We start from the raw sequence: 25,923 nt of genomic DNA, 5'->3' as shown, positions 1-25,923 counted from the left end.
GACAGAGGTGAGGGATCCCACTCTTACCACCTGCTGGTGATCTGACAGGAAGTCCAGGATCCGGCTGCACAAGGCAGGGTGAAGGCCGAGGTCTCTGAGCTTCTTGTTGAGCCTGGAGGGAATTATGTTGAATGCTGAACTGTAGTCCAAGAACAGTATTCTGACATAAGTATCCTTCTTCTCCAGATGTGTAAGAACAGTGTGTAGAGCTGTGGCTATTGTGTCATCTGTCGATCGGGTGTGTCGGTAGGCGAATCATAGGGAGTCCAGAGTGGGTGGCAGCACGCTGCAGATGTAGTCCTGACCAGCCTTTCAAAGCATTTGCTTACTATTGAGGTGACAGCGACAGGATACCAGTCGTTCAGACATGTCACCTTGGTCTTTTTAGGTACAGGAACAACGGTGGATGTCTTGAGGCAAAAGGACGCTCTACACTGGAGAGGGAGAGATTTAAAATGTCTGTAAACACACCTGCCAGTTGTGCTGCACACACTCTGAGTACCCACCCTGGTGCCATCTGTTCCTGCAGCTTTAAGAAAACACAGTAATGAAGCAAAACATGTAGAGAGGACAGAAAGTATGAACTGTAGTAAAGTCAACTTTCCCCAGATTAAAGGCCACACAAATTTCCATTCCATTCTGGTATCATTCTAGTATCATATCCTTCCAACTCTACCTCCCCCATTTACTTACAGTGAATGATGTATGTCGAGAGTTCCATATTCTAAATGCACTCTGCAAGGAAGCTTCACCAAAATTGCCATTGGAATAATTAGTGACTATATCTTATCACTGACTTCTTATTTTTTTCATCCTTGTCCCCTGAAGCAGTGCTGCAGGATTGGAATTTGCTTTCACTGTGGCCCTGAAAGTTCTAAGGTGGCTAATGTAGGAATGGCAGTCTCTGCCACAGATGTAGCAGCAAGTGGGTGATGGAAAAGCAGGAAGATGGTGTGTGAAGAGCTATGCTCTTTCTGCTGATGGCACAGGACTTCCTTGTGCTTTTGCTGCATGGCCGCCAGATTCTCAATACCATACCAAATGTTCCTCCTCTAACTCTGTGCCCACAGATAGCCAGGAGTCAATGGGAACGTTGCATGTCTTCAAGGAAACGTTGTGCACATACACAAAGCTTTTTCCATGCCCACCAAGTAAGTTGCTCCCACAACAGAATTCCTATTTCAGCGGTCTACCATCGGGAATGCTAGTGACATTGCCCACTGTGAGTAACCAAGCCTGAAACACTGGTTCTGTTCTACTAGGTCCCTAACACACTATTTCACAGTCTCAAGAGCCTCTTAAGTCACTCCTTAGTTCAGATAAAAGATTCCCAGTCTGTTCAATGTTTGCTGGCATCTCTATAGTTATGCTTGTACTCTAGTACATCTTTTGCACTTTCTCCATTGCCGCTTTTTGTACAGCACAAAGCAATTCTGAATGGGCAGTAGAAGGACTCTGCACAGCTGGAAGATTAATTTTGATAGTGAAATTATAAAAAAGTTTCCTATCCACCATAGTTTGCTCAGGAAGCAGCATCTGCAAAAGGAGAGAACAAACAACCAAAGGACCAGTAACCACAGCTACAATTTACTCAAATCAACACTGCACCAGAACATATGGCTCCCAGATTGACCTCTACTGCCAACAGACAACCTCTTAGGAGAACATCTTACTTGACCTGAGTGATTGCACTCCTATATCAGAATACAGGTCATCTCCAAATTATTACAGTGTTCCCTTCCCATGGATTGATCAGTTTACAAGTTGAAGACATGGTAGTAGAAGATGCCTCCCACCCATCTGCCAAATGCTTGTTCAAAAACTGCATGCAAGTCTGGATTCGTAACCTGGGGAAACACCTCATTTGCTATTTTTAATTGAGAAACTATCCAGGACGGCCATCTACAAGCCTTTGAAGTTGTCCTGCTCCATCTTTATCAAAGCTCAAACCTTGCGATTGAGTTTCCAAATCTCTATCGCTCACCCTCAGAAACAGCTGAGCTGGCCACTCAGTACGGCCAGGAAAACAAAATTATGGGAATAAATGAAAAAAAAATCAAAGCTGCTCCAGTATTGCAGTTGTAACATTGCTAGTGTGCACAGAAAGATTTTCCACTGTATTAGAGAAAAATTACAGGAGTATTCCTCATTATTCCCTGACAAAACTATTTTCAACAATGTTTGTTCCCTTACAGCTAATTTGACTAAGTGAACGCACAGAACTCTTGCCAGTTAAGAACTTATGAATATAAGGTATAAGCTGAGAAATTCTTCAAAAGCTGCTTCCCATTCCGCCGAACTAGGTTTTTCATTGAAAGGACTTAAAAGGCAGCACTCTGATGAAATTCCCATTTAATAACACATACCAGCATGAGACAGACTCAGAGAGCTTTAGTTATAATATCCAGTAAAATCAAAAACATAATAGATTCTGCAGATGCTGTAAATCTACAGCAACACACACAAAATGCATGGAGGAACTCAGCAGGTCAGGCAACATCTAAGGAAACGAATAATCATTAAATGTTTCAGGCCATGACCTGATAAAGGTCTCGTCTGAAACATCAACTCTTCCAGCAGTTTGTGTGTGATACCCTGCAGATCAAGTTTTCATTTGAACAGTGCCCTATATAAAGCTAAAACATTCATTCAAACACTGGTCAGAGAAAGGGGCATAGCAAATTTAAGAACAAAGAGATATTTAACAGAGAAAACTTCCCCTTTATTCCGTAAGAAGAGCCACATTTATTCACCTTTCATTCTCACATTATCTCAACTAACTTTGAATCAATTTTTACTGTTAACATTTCCTCATTACCCATTGCTTTTTGTATACTCTGCTGTTGAGAAATCAGTTCTGCACAAATTCTTTTTTCTAAAGTCATGTCATTCAATTGTTATATCTCATACCAATAGGGTTACTTTGAACGGATTGACTTTCAAGTAATGAAAGCTAATGAAAAATTGTTTTAAAATTGTTTTCCAAATGCCACACACAACAGGCGGGGTCTCCACATTTTCTCAAATCCACACAATTAGTACTGCTTACAGTGAAAATCCATTTTAATAAGGACTACCTATAGTGACCATTCTGCAGCAAACCAGAATGGAGTCAAGCAATTAAGCTTCCCAGTCAGTCGACTTTAATAAGCATTTAGCTGTAAGAGAGTGAGATTTGACCTTGCGTGCAAAATTAATATGTAATTATTATCCTCTTAATACACTTCTCTAGAAAAAAACACCCTGCTTTCATTGGAAAAGTTGTACTAGCTTTTGTTCCTTTGTTCATTAATTTAACTCATTAATTTAAATTGACATTATTTGCTACACAATAAACTGCATGATGGGAGGCTACCTACAAACCATCGGCTGAAGCAGTTGGTTTAATACATTACAAAATATTTTAATAAATGAGAAAATTAATATATTTTGGAAGACCTTACCATACTGACATCGTGGACCCTGGAATCCCTCTGGGCAGTGACACACTTGGGAGATGCTTTCCGTACACTTGCCTCCATTAAAACATATGCCAACAGAGCATGTGGCTGGGGAAACAGTAAAAACATTCACTTTAAAACAGTACAATACTTTTCAGGAATTCATGTAATTTTTCTTGCTTCTGAAGAAAATAAATTTTCCTCTCCTTTTGTGCTATTTTTTCCAGGTATGTTCATACAGGGAAATTGAAAAGATTTATAACTTAAGAATGAGAATCAAGGGGAATTCTCAGGGAAATTACAATCACCGGTGAAATAGTACTGAGCGGATTGTTGAGGTTGAAGGGTGACAAGTCCTTGACTCCTAATGTATTTGATCCCTGGAAGTGTGTGATAAGTTGGTTGATATGTTACCTTTAATTCTACAAAATTGCTTAAATTCAGGAAAGGTACCATTAGAACAGAAAATAGGAAATTTAACTTCTTTATTCAGAAGGAGAAAAAGTCATGAAGCAGGAAACTGAAGGTCATTTGGCTTAGCATCAATCACACTATTATTCAGAAGGTTATAGCAGGGCACTTGGAAGAATTCGAAAAATGTCACTGGGTTCTGTGAAAGGAAAATTATGTTCAAAACTTTTATTAGAGTTCTTTGAAGAAGAAGCATGTGCAGTGGATAAAGGGATATTAATGGATGCATTATATTATATTTCCAAAAAAACATTCAAGTATGCTTACGGTGAAAGCATCCTGGCTCCTCGTCCTGTTGGTTCCATCCTACGCAGCATTTGTAGGTGGTCTGGAGCTCTAAACTGTACACCTGTCTATAGGCAGTGTAGTAACCAGTTCTGTAAGGAAAGAGCTTCATTAGGCAAACTAGACTTAAATTCAAATATACAGATAAGTTTAATTATTATAATGCTGAAGATATACTTTAATTATAATACTGAAATCCACATCAAGGGTTCAGAGGTGGAGAGGGCCAGTAAATTTAAATTCCTCAGCATTATCATTTCAAAGATCTGTCCCGAGTCCAGCAGGTGAGTACCTTTGCAAAGAAGGCACAGTAGTGCCTCTACTTCTTTCAAAGTTTGCAAAGATTTGGCGTGTCATCTAAACCTTTAACGGACTTCTATAGATGCACGGTGGAGATTATTCTGGCTGGTTGCATGGAAACACTGTGCCTTTGAACAGAAAAGCCTACAAAAAGTAGTGGTTGCAGCCCACACCATCACAGGGAAAGCCCTCCCCACAACTGAGCACATCTACAAGGAGTGCTGTCGCCGGAAAACAGCACCCATCATCAGGGACCTCCAGCATCCTGGCCATGCTCTCTTTTCACTGCTGCCATCAGGGAAGTACAGGAGCCTTAGGTCCCACACCACCAAATTCAGGAACAGTCAGGCTTCATCAATCAGGCTCTTGAACCAGAATGGACAACTTCCTATGGACTCGCTTTTAATTTTTTTTGCACTTGCACAATTTGTTGTCTTTTGCACATTGGTTGTTTGACGATCTTTGTGTGCAGCTTTCATTGATTCTATTGTGTTTCTTTGTATTTACCGTGAATGCCCACAAGAAAATGAACCTTAGGGTAGTAAATGGTGACATATATAACAAACAAGCGAAGATCTGCTGATTTACTTTGAATTTTGAACTTGGAAAAGTTAAAGGTGAATGCACATTCTAATCGGCGGTCGCTCTTCACGGGTCTGGCCAGAGGTCGGGCGGCCGTGTCAGGTGCGTGGCGGTTATTCTTCACAAGTTGAGCCAGAGGTCGAGAGGCCACGGCCGGCGGATGAAGGGCATGGGTTGGCGGTTGCTCAAAACGTAAGAGCTGTCACTCTACACGGTGCTGACAGAGGATGTTTTTGAAATTCCAAGACAATGTGATTATTATTGTGGACTGTAATTTATATTGGCTTCCTCCAACGTTCCTGTGTTTTCTTTCTTGTAGCCGACTGGCAGATGGGCAATATGTTACTTTTTTAGGCGAGAGAGGGGTTGTGGATCTGAGGTCTAATGTACTTGTTGGTGTTTATCCATGTGAGCGGGCTGGTAGATTTTTGTGTATGAAAGAGGTTGGGGGTATGAAGTTATTATCACTTTTTTTTGCTAGGGAGGGGCTTGTGAGTTAGGGGGTTGATGTTCTAGCTGCCACGTCCAGGTGAGTAATCTGCTAGTTTTTGTACAAGGGAGGGCTTGGTGGGGTTTGAGGTTTGCAAGTTTTGTTTCTTTTCATTTTTCACGTGGGGGGTGTTGATGTCCTTTCTTTCAACGACTTTCATGTTATTTCTGTATTTCATGGCTATTCGAAGAAGACAAATCTTAGAGTTGTATTCTGCGTACATTCTTTGATAATAAGACGAACCTCTGAAACATTGAACTATCTTGACCTCATACACATTATTTTATTTCCCTTTTTTATATATTAATTAAAATATATTTAATTTCTCCATGAACCCAGAGACTTTGAAGGAACAGGAAGATATGCAAACAATCCACTTCCTGGCTTTGTCCAGAAACCCACCTGCATTCTTGGTCCCTGGCCTGGTCATACACCAGATTCCCAAATCTGACCACGTGCACAGCTTGTTCTCTGGACCCCAGCTCGCATTCCAGACTATTGAGTGAGCAGCCAATCCACCAGGATTTGCAAACAAACTAATACCAGATTATTGGAGTTTTTTTCTGTATTTCTGGTTTTACTCTTTTCTACATTAAGTTACTGTGGTAAACTACATATACTTGTCTGGACACGCCCCCCCTGCTGACTGCTCCTGTGGCTCCTCCCACTGACCATAGCTCCTCCCACAGACCCCGGTATAAAGGCGATTGGGGCCTGAGCCCGGCCTCTCAGTCACCAGGATGTAGCATGGTGGTCAATTGCTGCTTGTTCTTTCTTCCAGTCAATAAAAGCCTATATCTCGCCTCACGTCTCAGAGAGTTATTAATGGTGCATCAGTTACCTCATATCCAGATTTTATTCGGAACAAACTGCAAATTCTTTGGTAATTCATGTAGACTACAAGGTTGATAAAAATCATCTTACCTTCTCTCATATCCAACGCACCACCGTTTTTGCGCAGTGCATCCCTGCTTCCATACTTTAACCATTCGTGTAAAGGCCTGCACACAAGGTTGCCGGTGTCCCACCATGGCCAGTGTCTGCTCTGCACATACATGCGGCCTGCCAGAAAATGACCAAGATCAAAAGGCACTTTTTATAATATAATCTGTACTCTTCAACCAGTTTCTAGATGTTACTTCTTATCCCAATTAAAACTCTACCCCAGTATCCATGAAACTGCATGCAAAGAACTTGAATGGTACCATTTAGTTATAATCAGTAGTAGATATACAGGTACAGATTTTATTTTTACAATATTGATGATAGTCAAATACAAGTATTTCCAAATATAATACATTAGGCTATTCACAAAAGGTATCAGCCTACAAAATGGATTCCATGGTTCCCCATTTTTAAGGTGTTACATTTTCAATTTTATCTCATTTCAATGCTATCATTTCTGGGTGAATTCATTCTAAATGCAAACTTGTGCAGGGAGCTTCCATGCATTGTTCATGTTAGCATGCTTGATGTCAGGCATGCACAACTGTGAAGTTCAAAGTAAATTTATTACCAAAGTACATGTATGACACCACACACCACTATGAAATTTATTTTCTTGCATACTCAATAAATCCAAAAAATAGTAACCATAACAAAATTAATGGAAGACTGCACCAACTTGAGTGTTCAGTCAGTGTGCAAAATAAAACAATCCATACGACTGCAAAAAGAAAGAAATCATAATAATCAATAAATATCAAGAATGTGAGATGAAGAGTCCTTGAGTCATTGGTTGTGGAGCATGTCAATGATGGGGCAAGTGAAGTTGAATGAAGTTATCCCCTTTGGTTCAAGAGCCTGATGGATGAATGGTAATAACTATTCCTGAACCTGGTGATGAGTTATGAGGCTCTAGTACCTCCTTCCTGATGGCAGCAGCAGCAAGAAGAGAGCATGTCCTGGGTGGAGGGGGTCCCCGATGATGGACGTTTCTTCAGAATTCATATAACACAGAATTGCATAAGTGGCAATATGGCATTGGTGAAACACAGCAACGTGTTGTGGGCAGCTTACAAAACTTCAAAATATACTTCTCCTGAACTACTCTCACTGCAGTCTACAGCCTGTAATCTTAACAAACTAGCAATTTCATGATCTTCTGAAGGACTCGATGTACTTAACTCTGAAGCATGCAGGTATGGCACCTACAAGCAGACAAAGGTACATTGCCATGGCCAAAAGAGAGGGAAGAGTGGAGGACTGCCAGTCAGAGTAAAACTCCTCTACTCAGCATCTTGTTAGCAACTGGAGAATAAGCCTGAGGACCCAGGACAAGATTGTTATATCGGAGGGAAATGAGGAATTGCTGCGTTCTGTGTTACATGGAGACATAGCTCACTCCAGACACACGGAATACACTGGTAAGACCCAAGGGCTTGTCGATACACTGGATGGACCAGACTGCTGATTCAATGAAGGCAAAAGGAGGGGTTCTGTGTTACATAATAAACTCACCATGGTGCTCAGACGCAACAGTGTTGTCACACTTTTGTTTCCCAGACATGGAATGTCTGATGATAAAGTCCCGACCATTCTCTTTACCAAGAGAATTCTCTTTTGTGATCTTGACTGCAGTTTACAAACCACCAAAGGCTGACGTTAAGCAGGCGCTCAAGGTACTGAGAACTGCCATCAGCAAACAGGAAACAGCCTAATCATTGCAAATCGTTGTCGGGGACTTCAATCAGGTCTGTTTGAAGAAATCTCTGCCCAATTATCATCAACATGAGTGTCACAGTAGTGTAGCAGTTAGCGCAATGCTATTACAGCTTGTGGCATTGGAGTTCAGAGTTCAACCCTGCCATCGTCTGTGAGGAGTCTGTACATCTTCCTGAAGAAGTAGTGGATTTGGCTCTGTACATCACGGGTAAAACCCTCCCAACCACTGAACATACTTACATGAAACATTTCTGGAGAAAAGCAGCATCCATCATTAACGTTCCTCACAACCCAGGCCACTCTCCTCACTGCTGCCATCAGGAAGAAGGTACAGGTGCCTCAGGACTCACAACACCAGGTTCAAGAACAGTTACTACCCCTCATCAGGCTCTTGAACAAAAGGGAATAACTACACTTATTCCATTTCCAAGTTCCCACAACCGATGGTCTCACTTTCAGGACTCTTTATCTTGTTAATTCATGCTTGTTATTTATTGCTATTTATTTATATCTGCATTTGCACAGTTTGTTGTCCATTAGTCTTGTTGACAGCTACTGTTCTATAGACTTGCTAAGTATGCCCACAGGAAATGAATTTCAGAGCAATACGCGGTGACATGCATGTACGTGGATAATAAATTTTACCTGGAACTTTTGGAATGTGTGGTTTCCTCTGGATGCTCCAGTTTCCTCCCACAGTCCAAAGGCGTAACATTAGAAGGTTAGTTGATCATTGTAACTGCCCCGTGATTAGGCTAGTATGAAATCAGGGGTTGCTCAGTGGCATGGCTCTAAGGGCCAGAATGAACTATTCCATTCTGAAACTCGAAATAAGTAGATAAATAAACAAACAGACAGACATATCACCTGCAGCATCAGGTCCCAACATACTCAACCACTGCTATACTATGATAGGGATCTCTACCGTTCCACACCAAGACCACATTTCAGGAAATCCGATCACTTGACTGTCCTCCTCCTATGCATACAGGCAGAAGCTAAACAGCAAGGCTCCAGAGATCAGGAAGACCAACGGGTGGTTGCGGGAGGCGAGGAGAAGCTATGGGGTTCCTTCGAGTCAGTGGAATGGACCATGTTCAAGGATTTATCAGAGGATCTGAACAAATACACCACAGTTGTTACGGTCTTTATAAAATCAGTCATAGACGAGTGTGTCCCCACAAAGTCATTCAGTTTCCCAAACCAGAAGCGCTCGATGAACCAAGGTATCCACAATCTGCTAATGTCAGATTAGTGAAATTCAGGTCTTGCAACCAAGTAAAATTCAAGAGGTCCAAGTACGATCTCCAGAAAGTCATCTCACGTATGATCTGGCAATTCCAGACAAAACATGAATCACTGAGGGATGCTCAGGGCTTGAATGTTATCACTGCCTACAACGTGAAACCAAAGACACAGGGACAACAAGGCTTCACTCCCAGATGTGCTCAATGTCTTCTATGCTCACTTTGATCATCAAAACAGGAAGGAACCTTCACAAACTCCCACAGCCCCTGATGACCCTGTGATTTCAGGCTCTGAGGCCGATGTAAGAGCACCCTTCAGAAGGGTGAACCCAAGAAAAGCCCAGACCGGTTATCTGGCCAAGGACTAAGACTTGTGCTGGAGATTTCACCAATATCTTCAACCTGTCATTTTGGCATTCTGAGATACCCACCTGCTTCAAGCAAACTTCAATTATACTGGTGTCTAAGAAGAACATGGTAAAGAGCTTCAATGACTATCATCCAGTAACACTTACATCCACTGTGATGAAATGCTCTAAGAGGTTGGTGATGAAACCTATCAACTGTGGCCTGATCAATTTGCTTACCGTCACAGCAGGTGCCATTTCATTGGCTCTTCACTCAACCCTGGAACATCTGGACAGCAAAGATGCATACGTCAGGATGCTCTTCATTGACTACAGCTCAGCATTCGATATTATCATCCCCTCAAAACTAATCAATAAGCTCCAAGACCTAGGCGTCAACACATCCTTGTGCAACTGGATCCTCGATTTACTCACTTGCAGACCCCACTCAGTTCGGATAGTCAACAACATCTCCTCCACAATCTCCATCAGCACAGGTGTACCACAAGGCTGTGTGCTTAGTCCTCTGCTCTACTTGCTTTACACTTATGACTGTGTGCTAAGCACAACTCCAATGCCACATTTAAGTTTGCTGACAACACCAAAATCTGGTGGAGTGGTGCCACAATAACCTCTCACTCAATGTCAACAAGACCAAGGTGATTATTATTGAGTTCAGGAGGAGGAAACTGGAAGTCCATGAGCCAGTCCTCATTGGGATATCAGAGGTAGAAGGGCAGCAAATTTAAATTCCTCAATGTTATTATTTCAGAGGATCTGGCCTGGGTCCAACACATACATGTAAGTACCATTATGAAGAAAGCACAGCAACATTTCTACTTTCTTACAAGTTTGCAAAGATTCTGCATGTCACCTGAGAATTTGACATACTTCTAAAGATGAGTATATTGACTTGTTGCATCACGGCCTAGTATGGAAACACCAAAGACCCTGAATGGAAACATCTACAAAAAATAGCAGATACAGCACCATCCATCTGTGATCTGAATGGGAATATTTTCCACACATAGCATTGATAGAACACAAGAGATTCTGCAGATAAGGGAAATCCAGAGCAGCACACACATAATACTGGAGGAACTCAACAGGTGAGACAGCATCCATGGAGAGGAATGAAGAGCCAACACTTCGGGCGAAGACTCTCCATCAGGACTCTTCTTCACAAGTCCTATAAAGGGTCGCAGCCCAAAATTTCCTCGACAATGTAGTGATTCATCTTCTACTTCCTATACATAGATACTGCCTGACCTGCTGTGTTCCTCCAGCATTTTAAGTGTGTTACTGACCATGGACAGAGCATGGATTGCACAGCCTGAAGAAGCAGTGAAGACAGATAACATCACAACATTTGACAATTACCTTGTTAAGTTTTAGAATCAGCAAAGTACAGAAGGCTATGTTCTTACTTCAGCTAAATGGGATTAGAGTCAAGGAACAGCCTTGACACGTGGGCTCCTTGACAAGGAGCTTTCTTCCATTCTATACAGTTCTACAATACTTGCTCTACATATAAACTATCTTGTGTCCACTTTCAAACTGAATGTTCTGATTTTTATTTGTCGAGCACTTGACTGGACACTAATGTTCAACACACTATGTTTCAATGCGCTAGCACTTGCTGGATTCCAGTTTGTATGTAATATACAAGGAACTTTATTCATTAATGTTAGACTACGGATTCCCTTTCTACTAATTCCTTTGTACTTTTGGCTTGTGGATTTGTGTTTTAGATAAAGTAAGCAGTTGATTTATAAACTTTTATTATTTTCAACTTATCCTGGCACTTTTTCTTACGCATGATCTTTAAAAAGATTGTTTGCACTCAGAGGGAGCTTACATCTTTGAGGATGTCAGTGTTTTGCAAAGAAATTTAACTTTTTCTTGAGGAGGGAAGACAGGTAGCATAGTGGTTAGCACAATGCTTTACAGTACGGGCGACCAGGGTTCAAATCCCACCGCAGTCTGTTAGGAGTTTGTACGTTCTCCCCATGACTGTATGGGTTTCCTCCGGGTGCTCCGTTTCCTTTTCACAGTCCAAAGATGTACCAGTTCATAGGTTAATTGGTTGTTGTATACCATTCTATGACTAGGCTCAGTTTAACTGGGGGATTGCTGGGTGGGATTAGTTTGAAGGGCAAGAAGGGCCTATTCCTCACTGTAATTCAATAAATAATACATGACAAGGTTACGTAAATGACTTAACTTCCAGTTGTACACCATTGTCACCTTAAAGTTAATTGACTACTTTATGGAATCACTGATAGATTCTACAGGACTTGAGACTGATAACTAGCTTGAATTATAATAATTTTGGTTCTCTGGAGGTTGGCATTACTGCCAGTTCATGAGGACATTGTATGAGGCTGCACCATCTAGTGGGGATGTTGGGCCTCACAAGCTTTGTTCACTATTCCATTTTAATGCCCTGTAAATCACTACAATCACAGCCTCAAGGCAGCCAACCTTGATGGCAAATAATGTCTCGGTACTTTATGAGAAATGCATGTATATTAGAAAGTACATCAAGAAAGGTATCAATTATCCTAAGGAACTGGAAGCAAATCCCTTCGGCATACGAGATATGAAATCCACCATATGTTGGAAAATGCAAGTTAGTTGAGGAAACTATAAATTACCTGGGTCACTGATGTCAATTAAAGAAAAATTTGTCTTCATTACCTACCTCCCCTAATTTCTTAAAGACTTCAGGAAAAATAAAATTCCTTGTGAAATATAGTTATAACTCAAATTGTAATTCTAGAAAACAAAGAAGCTAATTTCAACAAGACTAGTTTTGACAAACTACTTGAAGTTAAGGGACCTGGTATTTTTATTAAGTGGTTCTGGTCATGTAATAAACATCGCCAAAATGCAGGGGAGCTTTCATTCAGAAAATGCCCCGGGATAATACCTGGAGCACATGAACTACAACCCAGACCAGATGAACTGTACATAAACCAGATGAATTGCACACGGACCAGATGAACTGCACCCTAGGGTTCTGAGTGGTAGAGATTGTGGAGGCATTAGTGAAGATCTTTCAAAAGTCAGTGGACCCTGGCATGCTGCCAGAGAACTGGAAAACTGCAAATGTCACTCCACTCTTTAAGAAGGGAGGAATGCAGTAGAAAGGAAACTATAGACCAAGCAACCCACACAAAATGTTGGAATCACTTGGCAAGCCAGGCACCATCTATGGAAAAAAGTACAGTCCACCTTTCGGGTCTTGGCTGCCTTTTGGGTCTACCTTTTGGGTCTGGAAATCTTAGATTTCCAGCATCTGTTGTTTGAAATTTAGACCAGTTCGACCTTATGACCTCATTATGACAATTATGACCTCAGTGGTTCGGAAGATGTTGAAATCAATTGTTAAGGATGAGGTTATGGAGTACTTGGTGACAAGATAGGACAAAGTCAGTATGGTTTCCTTAAGGGAAAACCTTGCCTAGGAACCTTTTGGAATTCTTTGAGGAGATTACAAGTAGGATAGATAAAGGAGATGCAGTCGATGTTGTATATTTGGTCTTTCAGAAGGCCTTTAACAAGGTGCCACACATGAGGCTGTTTATCAAGTTAAGAGCCCATGGTTTTACATGCTACTGGCATGGTTAGAGCATTGGTTGATTGGTAGATGGCAGCGAGTGGGAATAAAAGGATCCTTTTCTGGTTGGCTGCCAATGACTAATGGCATTCTGCAGAGGTCGGTGTTGGGACCACTTCTTTTTATGCTATATATAAATGACTCAGATGATGGAATAGATGGCTTTGTTGCTAAGTTTGCAAATAATACGAAGATTGGTGGAGGGGCATGTGGTATTGAGGAAACAGGTAGGCTGCAGAAGGAGATTTGGAGAATGGGCAAGAAAGTGGCAAATGAAATGCAATGTTGAAAAATGCATGGTCGTGCACTTTGGTAGTAGAAGTAAATGTGAGACTATTTTCTAAATGAGAAAAAATCCAAAACTCTGAGATGTAAAGGGAGTTGGGAGTCCTCGTGAAGAACATCCTAAAGGTTGAGTCTGTGGTAAGGAAGGCAAATGCAATGTTAGCATTCATTTCAAGAGCTCTAGAACAAAACAGCGGGGATATCATGCTGAGGCTTTATAAGAACTGGTGAGGCCTCATCTTGAGTATTGTGAACATTTTTTGGCTCCTCATCTAAAAAAATATGTGCTGGCATTAGAGAGGGTTCAGAGGAAGTTCAAAAGGATGATTTTGGGAATGAAAGGGTTATCATACAAGGAACCATTGATGCCTTTGTGCCTGTACTCTCTGGAAATTAGAAGGATGAGGAGGGATCTGATTGAAATCTTTCGAATATTGAAAGGCCTAGACATGGTAGATGTGGCAAGGATGTTTCCCATGGTGGGGTAGTCTAGGACAAGAGGGCACAGCCTCAGGATAGAAGGGCGTCCATTTAAAACAGAGATGCAGAGAAATTTCTTTCAGACCAGACAGCAGAATGGGAAGAAATGTGATCTTAAGTGACTTTGACTGTAGAATGATTGTTGGTGCCAGACGGGGTGGTTTGGGTATTTCAAAATCTGCTGATCTTCTAGGTCTTTTACATTCAACAGTCTCTAGAGTTTACAGAGAATTTGTGGAATTTGTTACCACAGGGAGCTGTGGAGGCAAATGGTCGGATGTATTTAAGGCAGAGATTGATAGATTCTTGACTGGACACAACATTCAGGGTTGCAGGGAGAAGGCCGGAGAGTGAAGCTGAGGTGGGGAGAAAGAGATCAGCCATGATTGAATGGCGGAACAAACCCAATGGGCCAAATGGTCTAATTCTGCTCCTAAGTCTTATGGTTTTATGGTCTTAAGGTCTTATGGACAACTTAAAGTATGTTCACTGAAATACCCTTATTCAAAAGATGATGGCCATGTACATTGTCGTACCGCATATACTGTACACTTTGTGGACACCTTATTAGGTACCTCCTGTACTTTATTAAGTAGCCACTGAGAGTATGTTCATGATCTTCTGCTGCTGTAGCCCAACCACTTCAAGCTTTGCCATGTTACGCATTCAGAGAAGCTCTTCTGCAAACAACTGTTGTAATGTGTGGTTATCTGAGTTATTGTCACCTCCCTGTCATGTTGAACCCGTCCTGTCATTCTCCTCTGACCTCTCTGATCAACAAGGCATCTTCACTCACCCACATAACTGCCACTCCCTGGATGTTTCCTTTTTTTTGTTCGCACCATTCTCTGTAAACAGTAGAGACTGCTGAATGTCAAAGACCTAGAAGATCAGCAGATTTTGAAATATTCAAACAACCCTGTCTGGCACCAACAATCATTCCACAGTCAAAGTCACTTAGATCACATTTCTTCCCCATTCTGCTGTCTGGCCTGATCTACAACTGAACTTCTTGACCACGTCTGCATGCTTTTATGCATTGCTTAGTGCCGCATGATTGGCCGATTAGATATTTGCATTATCGAGCAGATGTACCAAATAAAGTGGCCACCGAGTGTATTTGCTCAGCAACTAAACTACGGTGTAAAGTTGTTTGTTAATTATAATCGGGCCTTGAATGAAAAAATGAGAGATGTGCGTCCAGACACATGGTACCCACACACATGCCAATGCCAATCATTGTGGTGGTGGAGGCTGACTTCCTTGCACTGTATGCCTATTGAAGATACCAATTGAAAAACAAGTTTTATGATTGGCACCAGGCTCACAATGTATCTACATGGCTACTGCTGAGTCAATAACAAAATACAGTGAGCTCAGTTCTGTTCATCAAGTGGGCAAACTGATTATTATTTGATGCAGCCATCTACATTTTGGCCCAAGGGAATAAAGTAAAGAAGCCCTGAACACTGTCATCCCAACCACAAATTTATATCCAACCTTCGAGAAGGAGGGTGGCAGATCACTTGTTCGTATCATCAATCTTCACAAAACCTCCCCATAACAGCAGAATTTCTAGCTGCGACCCACCAATTTAAGAATTGCATTGATTACAGGATGTATTACAAGTTATGCTTGCATATAACTCAATGCTTCTATATTCTGAGGAGGCTGAAGAGAGCTGGACTATTACACATCAGTTATCGCAACCTACTACAGATGGCATCAAGGACATAGTATATATACAAAGGTGCCAGGAAAAGGCCAGCAATACATAGAAGGAACTCCCACCCACCCTGCTCATGGACTGTTTGTCAAAGAAGAGGCTATGCAGCATCGAAGCTAGGACCACCAGATTCAAAATCATTTACTTCCCTCAAGCCATCAGGATAATCAACATCTCCAACTATTCATTAATCTACCACCACTAATACTTCATCACTTCCAGTCAGAATTACCATATGTACAGATTCCCCTGTACCCAGTGTCACTTTATGTACGTAGAATCATTCTATGTACTTCTGCTGTTCTTATGTCTTTATACTTACTGCATTTTTGTTGTGCGTTTCATGCTTATCGTGCTTTTTTTAAAAACGCTGCATCAGATCTGGAGTAACAACTATTTTGTTCTCCTTAACACTTGTGTACTGACGAATGATAATGAACAATCCTAAATCTGGAATAAGACTGCAGAGTTGATATGCACCACTATCAAACACTATATTACTATCAAAGCCAAACCTTGATAATAAGGTTCCAGCTAACTACAGGCCGATATCAAAACTTCCCTACCAGGACAAGATGCCTGAGAAAATCATTTTCAACCAACTCAACAACTTTCTGAATGAGAACAATATTCTAGAAAGGTTTCAATCAGGTTTCAGAGCAAACCACAGGACGGAGACAGCTCTTATGAGAATTGTCAACGACCATAGGCTAGCACTGATGCCTATAGAGCCTCATTTCTAATTCTTCTAGATCTAAGTGCAGCCCTCAACACAACATTCTAGATTTCCTTAAGAACTGGGTTAGCCTCTCTGGTGGTGCCTTTAATTGGTTTCATCTATATATCTTAGAAACATTTTTGTCTGTCTTGGAGACCAATTTTCTAAGATATACAATGTACCTTTTGGCATTGCTCAGGGAAGCTGTCTTGCTCCCCAACTCCTCTCCTTAAACATGCTCCACTTAGCATTAGAAAGCATAAACCTGATCTCCACAGTTATACAGATGACAGGATGGTATGCCTTGGTTGAGCCTGATGATGATAATACCCCCCCCCTCTCACTTCTTGTATGTCTGCAATAAACAGATGGATGAGCAATAATTTCCTAAAACTAAATAAAGGTAAAACTGAAATAGTTTTGGTTGACAACAAAGCCAAAAGAGATAAACTTGAATATCTTGGGAACTTGGCTTCCCTTTTATAATCAGAAGTAACTACCCTGGGTATTACCCTTGATTCAGATTAGAGTTTTAATCCCACATAAAGAAAGTGACTAGAGCAGCATTTCTACACTTAAGAAATATTGCAAAGATACGTTCATTTCTGTCACGTAATGATGCTGAAAAACGAATTCATACCTTTATATCGAATAAACTGGATTACTGCAATGCACTTTCTACTGGCTTTCCAAAGCAATCTATTGACAAACTTCAACTCATTCAGAACGCCACTGCTAGACTTTTAACCAAAACCAGGATGAGGAAGCCTATCACTCCTGTACTAGCTGCTCTGCATTGGCTTCCTGTATCTTTCAGATTTGATTTTAAATTTCTCTTATTAGTTTTAAAGCTCTTAATGGTCTAGCTGTGTAGCAGAGTGGAGATACATCTCTACCAAAGGAGATGTAAAGCACTCCTTCCCTCTGCTATCCTGGAAGTCATCCTTGGGCAATGTACAGCACCTTCTTAGTTCCCCTGTCAGGGTCACATAAAGTCACAGGAGCAGCTGGTGCATAACACAAATCCTGGTTATGTAACCAATAATGCCAGGTGACAATTTCTGAAGAGTATTGATAATGGCTGCCATCACCTGTCTTGTAAAGTTCACTGTCCAGAAAAAAAGCAATGGCAACCCACTTCTGTAGGAAAATTTGCCAAGAGCAATCGTGGTCACCATGATCACCTACATCATACAACACGGCAGATAATGATGATGATTGGTCAAGGACTGAGTACATCACTGAATCATTTTCATTTTATAATCCTGCTCAAGCTCTCAGGTCTTCTTCCACTGGTCTCTTAAATTTAAACAATCCCCCTCAAAAATTAATTGGTAGGTCAGCTTTTTTGAACTGCACTCCTAAACTGTGGAACTCAGTACCTGAAACTAAAAGAAATGTAGGTTCAGTTGACACTTTCAAATGTCAACTCAAAACCCATTTATTTAATCTTGCTTTTAACTAACATCTTTGTCTTTTATTTTCATGTTTATTTTAATTTTAATTTTTTTTCATGATTGTACTTCTATCCTATTGTAAAGCTCTTCAAACCACATTATCTATATGAAAAGTGCACGATGAATAAAGTTATTATTATTTATTGTTACATCTGCCTACAGAAAATTAGTCTCTGGTGGAGATGAATCAAACTGCTGCAAGTCTCCCCTGGGGAATGATTTGTTCGTATTTTAAGCAAGAATGAATTTCTTTGCTTTTCTCATTTGTGAGGTATTCAGTCAGCAGCGCACAGAATTGTCAATCCAGATGATGTGCTCAAATTTACAACATTCAAAGTAAATATTATTAGCAAAGTATGTACTGTATATGTCACAATATACAACCCTGAGATCCATTTTCCTTTGGGCATACTAAGCAAATCTATAGAACAGTAACTACAACAAGATCAGTGAAAGGTCAACCAGCATGAAGAAGACAACAAACTGTGCAAATGCAAATTTAAATAAATAGCAATAAATAATGAGAACATGAGATAATGAGATAAAGAGTCATTAACGTTAGATCATTGGTTGTAGGAACATTTCAGTGATGGGGCAAGTGAGTGTAGTTATTCCTTTTTATTCAAGAGCCTGATGGTCGAGGGGTATTAACTGTTCTCGCTGGTATGAGTCCCAAAGCTCTTGTACCTTTCTGATGGTAGTAGCGAGAAGACAGCATGACCTGGATGGTGAGGTTCTCTGATGATGGATGCTGCTTCTTGATGACATTCAATCTCACTGTTGATTATCACGTGGCCATTTCTCACTTATCTATCAGCCACAATCCAAGTCCAGGATATGCAGCCCTATAAGTCCACATTGATGTTTATGTCCCATACAAGTCTTCCCAACTTCTCTCACATATTTCTCTGTCATGTAGTTTTCCGCAGTTCCCCTCAAACAACACAGTAGCATAGCAGTTAGCATAATACTGTACAGCGCTAGTGATCAATCCGAAGATCGGGGTTCAATTCCCGCCGCTGTCCGTAATACATTTGTATTTTCTCCCTGAAATCAAGTAGGTTTCCTCTGGATGCTCTGGTTTCCTCCCACATTCCAAAGGCAGGTTAGGGTTAGTAAGTTGTAGGCAAGCTATGTTGGTACCGGAGGCATGGTGACACTTGCAGGCTGCCACAGAACACAGTGCGAGTCATTGACGGAAATTTCACTGTATGTTTTCTTGTTTTGATGTATGTCAGAAATAAGCTAGTTTTATCTTCAACTTTGTCAACAAAAGAGCAAGTCATTCACTTCAGAAAGGGTGATGCACATGCCCCGTCTACATGAAGGATGTTCAGTTTGAGAGGATTGAGTGCTTCAAATTCTGAGGTGTGAACATCACCAGTATCCTGTCCTAGCTCTGATGTCACAGCCAAGGAAGCTTACCAGCATTTCTACCTTCTCGTGCTTGGGTGGCCAGATTCTGCTCTTGTTCCATCTACAAGTTTGCAAGTGATACCACTCTAGTGGGCCTTATCTCAAATAGGGATAAGCTGGAGTACAGATGGAGAGGAGATGGGAGACAGGACACGGAGAGCTTAGTGACAGAATGCCATGGCAACAACCTCTCTCTCTCAATGTCTACAGCTGGTCATTGATTTCAGAGAGGGAGGCAGTGCTCATGCTCCTGTCTATGTCAATGGTGCTGAGGATGACAGGGTTGATAGCTTCAGGTTCCTAGGTTCCTAGCCTATCTTGGTACAAACCCATGTAATAGCGTGGTTAAGAACTTGTTTTATTGTATTACTAGTTATGCTGTTAGGTAGTTTATTTGCTGCAGATTTTTGTAAAATGCAGTGTATTCAGTTAATCAAATGTTACAGTCCAGTGTTTCATTTCTGTTAAGATAATGAGTCATTTCATTAGCTTAGGAATGTTGTATCAACTAATCAGGTTTGGCTTGAGAACATTATGTCCAAAGGGATGCCATGGAATATTCGAGAAAGATGGACGGCACCCAATTTCTAGGAGAACGTGGGTTTTTGGGTCTCTTTTGCCAGAGTTGAGGGAGAAGTGAGATGCAGAGAAGAGCATAACAAAAGACACTCACAGAGCCCCGCCCGAAGGACAGACACCATTGTAAGATATTCCTTGAGCAGACAAATGGTTCCACGGAGAAAGGGCCAATAATTCTGAGTTAGCCAGTTAGTACACAACAGACTTTGAGGAAAGTTCAAACCATGGCTGATGCCTTTCATGCAGAATGTGGGTTCAGTGCTGTGAGTAATTAAGCGAAGCACCTGACTACCCAGCAATGAGCTCCAACGTTTATGCGCACATTAAGAATGGTTTAACCGTAAAGGGCCCTTTTTCTGTTAACTGTTTGTTAAAGTTGAAACATTGGTAAATATACTTCCATTTTAAGCTTATGCAGGTGTAAGTTCCATTTTTGCTAGGTGAACAATATCTTTTGCATGGGGCAGTATTTATACAGCATTCACCTTAATTTTCATTCCCTTAATGGAACATTCCAACTTTCCTGTTTGTGTTGAACCTGAATCATATCGGCCTGAGACGTGTGTTGCTTATTGGACGTGGCTGTTTTACCGTTAACCCTTGCATCGCTGAGTCACATGGCTGTCAGTCAAAGATGGCTAATGAAGCTAATTTGTTACAGGTCACAATGAGAAGGTCACACACATTAAAGTCACAGTCAAGAAAGCACACTAACGTCTCCACTTCCTCAGGAGGGTAATGAAATTCGGCATGTCCCATTGAGCCATCAATGGGACATGAGTCACCACAGAGAGCATTTTGTCTGGATGCAATACAGCTTGGCATGGCAACTGTTCTGCATGCGACTGCAAGAAACTGTGTGGGCACAGCTCAGCACATCATAAGAACCTGCCTCCCCTCTATGGACTATGTCTACAAGTCTCACTACCTCAATAAAGTAGCCAGCATAATTGAAGAGCCCAACCACCCTGGACATTCACTCTTTTCCCCTCTCCCACCAGGCAGAAAACACAAAAGTCTGAAAGCACATACCTCCAAGTTCAAGGACAGCTTCTATCTGACTTCTCAATGGACCGCTTGTACAAGAAAATGGACTCTTGCCCTCTTAATCTACATTGTTACGACCTTGCAACTTATTCTTTACCAGCATTCCATTTTTTCTGTGACTTTTACACTTTATTCTGCCTTCTTATTGTTTTTCTTGATTCTAGCTTATTGCACTGGTAATAATTGGATTTGTACGAACAGCTAGCAAGACAAGCTTTTCACTGTACTTTGGTACATTTAACAATTATAAACCAATACCAACAGTTCCTTACAATAGCATTCAATATTCTAAGCCTTTTGGGGGGGGGGGGTAAGTATCACCCTATTGTATATATTGTATCTATGCCTCCTAGTTCCAGTCTCCCAACTGAAATTATCTTCCTATTGTTACCCTGCTAAATCTTTTAATAAGCTAGCAGTATGCATATAGTTAAATCTGCTTCTGATTAGCAATGGTGAAGGATTCCTGTCAATAGGCCACAGTAAAGAAGGCTGTAGGAAGTCAGATCCTGGTTAAGATTTGATACAACTGTGTTGGATTATTTTGTGGTTTCGCAAAGCAGGAATATGTAATTCAGCCAAAAAGAAGGCATATCAGTGACAATGGCTGACATTTACATGAACAGATGGAACCACTTAGGGGACTGGATGTAATTTATAATATTCTCAGACTTTTCAAACCTTCGGATCCTTGCTGAATCCAAGGACCTGGCTTTGAGCTTAGAACAAGAATTAATGAGAAGTTGGAGGATTGGGAAGTTTTCAAATACCAACAGAAGGCAACTAAAAAAGGTAAAAATGGAATACGAAAGTAAGCTAATGAATAATATTAAAGAGGATACCAAAAGTTTCTTCAGATACATAAAGTGTAAAAAGGAGGCGAAAATGAATATTAGACCGCTGGAAAATGATGTGGGAGAGGTAGTATTGGGAGACAAGGAAATGGCGGATGAAATGAATAAGTATTTTGCATCAGTTTTCATTGTGGAAGACACTAGCAGTATGGTGGAAGTTCCAGGAGTCAGGGGTCATGAAGTGTGTGAAGTTACCATTACTAGGGAGAAGGTTCTTGGGAAGCTGAAAGGTCTGAAGGTAACGTCACCTGGACCAAATGGTGTACTGAAGAGATTGTGGAGGCATTAGTAATGATCTTTTAAGAATCTTTAGATTCTAGAATGGTTCCTGAAGACTGGAAAGTTGCAAATGTCACTCCACTCTTCAAGAAGGAAGAGAGGCAGAAGAAAGGAAATTATAGGCCAGTTAGTCTGATCTCAGTGGCTGGGAAGAAGTTGGATTATTAAGGGTGTGGGTTTTGGAATATTTGGAGGTACATGGTAAAATAGGCCATAGTCAGCATAATTTCCTCAAGTGAAAACCTTGCCTGACAAATCTGTTGGAAATCTTTGAAGAAATAACAAGCAGGATAGGCAAAGGAGAATCAGTTGATATTGTGTACTTGGATTTTCAGAAGGTCTTTGACAAGGTGCCACACATGAGGCTGCTTAACAAGCTATGAACCCATGGTATTACAGGAAAGATTCTAGCATGGAAAAAACAGTGGCTGACTGGTAGAAGGCCAAGAGTGGGAATGAAGGGTGCCTTTTCTGACTGGCTGCTGGTGACTAATTGTGTTCCACAGGGGTCTGTGTTAGGACCAATTCTTTTTACATTACATGTTAATGACTTGGATGATGGATTGATGGCTTTGTTGCAAAGTATGCAGATGACATGAAGATAGGTGGAGGGACACGTAGTTTTGAGGAAGTAGAGAGGCTACAGAAAGACTAAGACAGATTAGGAGAATGAGCAAAAAAGTGGCAGATGGAAAACAGTGCCAGGAAGTGTACCGTCATGCACCTTGAAAGAAGAAATGAAAGGGTTGACTATTTTCTAAATGGAGAGAAAATACAAAAAACTGAGGCGTAAAGGGACTTGGGAGTCCTTGTGCAGGATTCCCCAAAGGTTAATTTGCAGGTTGTCACATTTCAAGAGAACTAGCATATGAAAGCAAGGATGTAATGTTGAGACTTTATAAAGCCATGATGTGGCCTCACTTGAAGTATTGTGAGCAGTTTTGGGCTCCTTATCTTAGAAAGGATGGTGCTGAAACTGGAGAGGGTTGAAAGGAGGTTAACAAAGATGATTAAGCAACACACACAAAATACTGGTGGAACACAGCAGGCCAGGCAGCATCTATAGGAAGAAGCATGTCGACATTTTGGGCTCAGTCCTGACAAAGGGTCTTGGCCCGAAACGTCGACAGTGCTTCTTCCTATAGACGCTGCCTGGCTTGCTGCGTTCCACCAGCATTTTGTGTTTGTTGCTTGAATTTCCAGCATCTGCAGATCTCCTTGTGTTTGTTTAACAAAAATGATTCCAGGTTTGTATGGCTTGTCATATAAAGAGCGTTTGGTGGCTCTGGACCAATATTCACTGGAATTCAGAAGAATGAGGGATAACCTCATTGAAACCTATCGAATGGTGAAAAGCCTCAATAGAGTGGATGTGGAGAGGATGTTCTCTGTGGTGGGAGAGTCTAAGACCAGAGGACACAGCCTCAAAATAGAGAGGCATCCTTTTAGAATGGAGATGAGGACAAATTTCTTTAGCCAGAGAAAGACGAATCTGTGGAATTCTTTGCCACAGCAGCTGTGGAGGCCAAGTCTTAATTTACAGCTGAGGCAGAGGTTGATAGATCATTGATTGGTCAGGACAGGAAGGGATATGTGAAGAAGGCAGGATATTGGGGATGAGAGGAAAAATGGATCAGCTATGTTGAAATGGAAAAGCAAAATTGATGGGCCAAATGGCCTAATTCTGCTTCTATGTTTTATGGTCTTGGTCATTGATTACACTCAATAACCTCTATATTAGTGACCTCCTGCACCTAATAAATTCACCATTGTGTATACGTTTGTGGTCTCTTGCTACTGTAACCCATCCACTTCAAAGTTCAATGTGTTGTGCATTCAAAGATGCTCTTCTGCACACTACTGTTGTAACTTGTGGTTATTTGAGTTACTATTACTTTCCTGTTAGCTTGAACTATTCTGGCCATTTTCCTCAGACCTCTCTCATTAACAAAGCATTTCATCCACGGAGCTGTCACTCCCCGGATTTTTTTGCATTATTCTCTACAAACTCTAGAGAGTTGTCCAGAAAATCCCAGGAAGTCGACAGTTTCTGAGACACTCAAACTACCGCACCTAGCACCAACAATCATTCAACAGTCAAAGTCAATGAGATCACATTTCTTCCAAATTATGATGATTGATCTGAACCTGCACCATGTCTGCAAGCTTTTATACATTGAGCTGCTGTCACATGATTGGCTGAATAGATATTTGCATTAACAAGCCAGTGTCCAAGTGTACCTAATAAAGTGGCTTCAAAATGTACTTATCCAGGCAAGCCTCATAACCTGGAGAGAGGTTTTAAGCCCCACACTAGCAGCAGGGAATTTAATTAAAAGGAAAGGGAAGATTTTAAGATTAGCTTTACTTGTCACATATACATCGAAACATACAGTGAAATTAATCATTTGTGTCAAATCAAATCAGTGAGGATTGTGCTAGCAGCCTGCAAATTCTGCCACACTTCCAGCACCTACTGAGCTTGTCCACAACTCATTAGATCTGTTTGTCTTTGGAATCTGGGGTGGAGGGGGGGGGGGGGGGTACTGGAGCACCTGGAGGACACCTACGTGGTCATGGGGAGAATGTACTGTACAACCTCCTTACACGCAGCTCCAGAGTGTGGATAACTTCATTCACCCACTGTGCTGAAATAATTACACGACCTACAGACTCGTTTTCAAGGACTTCTTAACAATTCATGTTTTCAGTATTACACTTTGCACATTGGTTGTTTATCAGTCTTCATTTATGTACATGCTTTTTGTAAAATTCTATTGCATTTCTTTTTACTACTAAATTGCTGCAGGAAATGAATCTTCAGGTAGTATATGCTAACATAGGCTGTACATACTTTGTGAATAAATTTACTTTGAACTTTGAAACTGCCTCACTGCAGCTACAAGTAGCATCTAACCAATAACATGAAAAATAGTTTTGGTCTACCAGGTTTTCAAAAACTAGGTGAATGCCAAAGTGACCAATTTAGACTACCATCAAGATTATGGAGGGGGCTTTTGATCATTTTATCACACATGATCTCCACATTTACTCTCAGTTTGCTTCCCCCCACCCCCCTAGGACTCTTTGGTTGCATATATCGCTACGGAGCACAATTCCATCTGTGAGTATTCAGGCTTTAATTGACCGAGGGCAGTACTACTACAATTAAAACCAGTTAGCACCAGGGGCAAACATAGAGATGCTCTACACAAGCTTAGATCATATCAAGCTCACAGAAAGTTTATCAGAAGGCCAGTTATTAGAACTTCACAATGTCAGAGTCTGAACCACCTTCAACTATTTCATCAGTCCTCCTTTTCATCACTATGCATAATGAGTGCAGTGTTCGATCACAATATACAACTGCTTAATTGATAAAGTAGCTATGTCTACATCAGCAAGATCCTGCCACTATTTAGGTTTGCATTTGGTAATTTACACACTAATAGTGGTGTGCAATGTTTGGTTTCAAGATGTACAATTCTGTACAAGTTTCAAGATGTACAATTTTTTTTCTCTTTCTACAGGGATATGTTGGGGAGAGGGGTTAAGGGGAGGGGGAAAGGTTGATAATTTTTTAAAATAATTTTTTTCCTTCTGTAACCTATTTGAAAATTCAATTAAAAAAGAT

At 41.0% G+C, this 25,923-nt stretch overlaps 1 protein-coding gene across 1 annotated transcript in view; it reads right to left on the bottom strand.

The window, feature by feature from the left end:
- LOC140725651 (uncharacterized) overlaps positions 1–25,923 on the bottom strand; it is a 431,629-nt gene that overhangs the window by 365,147 nt on the left and 40,559 nt on the right. The window contains exons 2-4 of the mRNA XM_073041401.1: positions 6,493–6,630; positions 4,179–4,288; positions 3,444–3,548 (exon numbers count right to left, since the gene is read on the bottom strand). Coding sequence (XP_072897502.1) covers positions 3,444–3,548; positions 4,179–4,288; positions 6,493–6,630 — 353 coding nt within the window. The remainder of the gene's footprint in view (positions 1–3,443; positions 3,549–4,178; positions 4,289–6,492; positions 6,631–25,923) is intronic.

This window comes from Hemitrygon akajei, chromosome 3, assembly GCF_048418815.1.
Source record: "Hemitrygon akajei chromosome 3, sHemAka1.3, whole genome shotgun sequence".
NCBI classification, from domain to species: domain Eukaryota; kingdom Metazoa; phylum Chordata; class Chondrichthyes; order Myliobatiformes; family Dasyatidae; genus Hemitrygon; species Hemitrygon akajei.
This window is presented reverse-complemented; position numbering and strand designations above follow the sequence as displayed.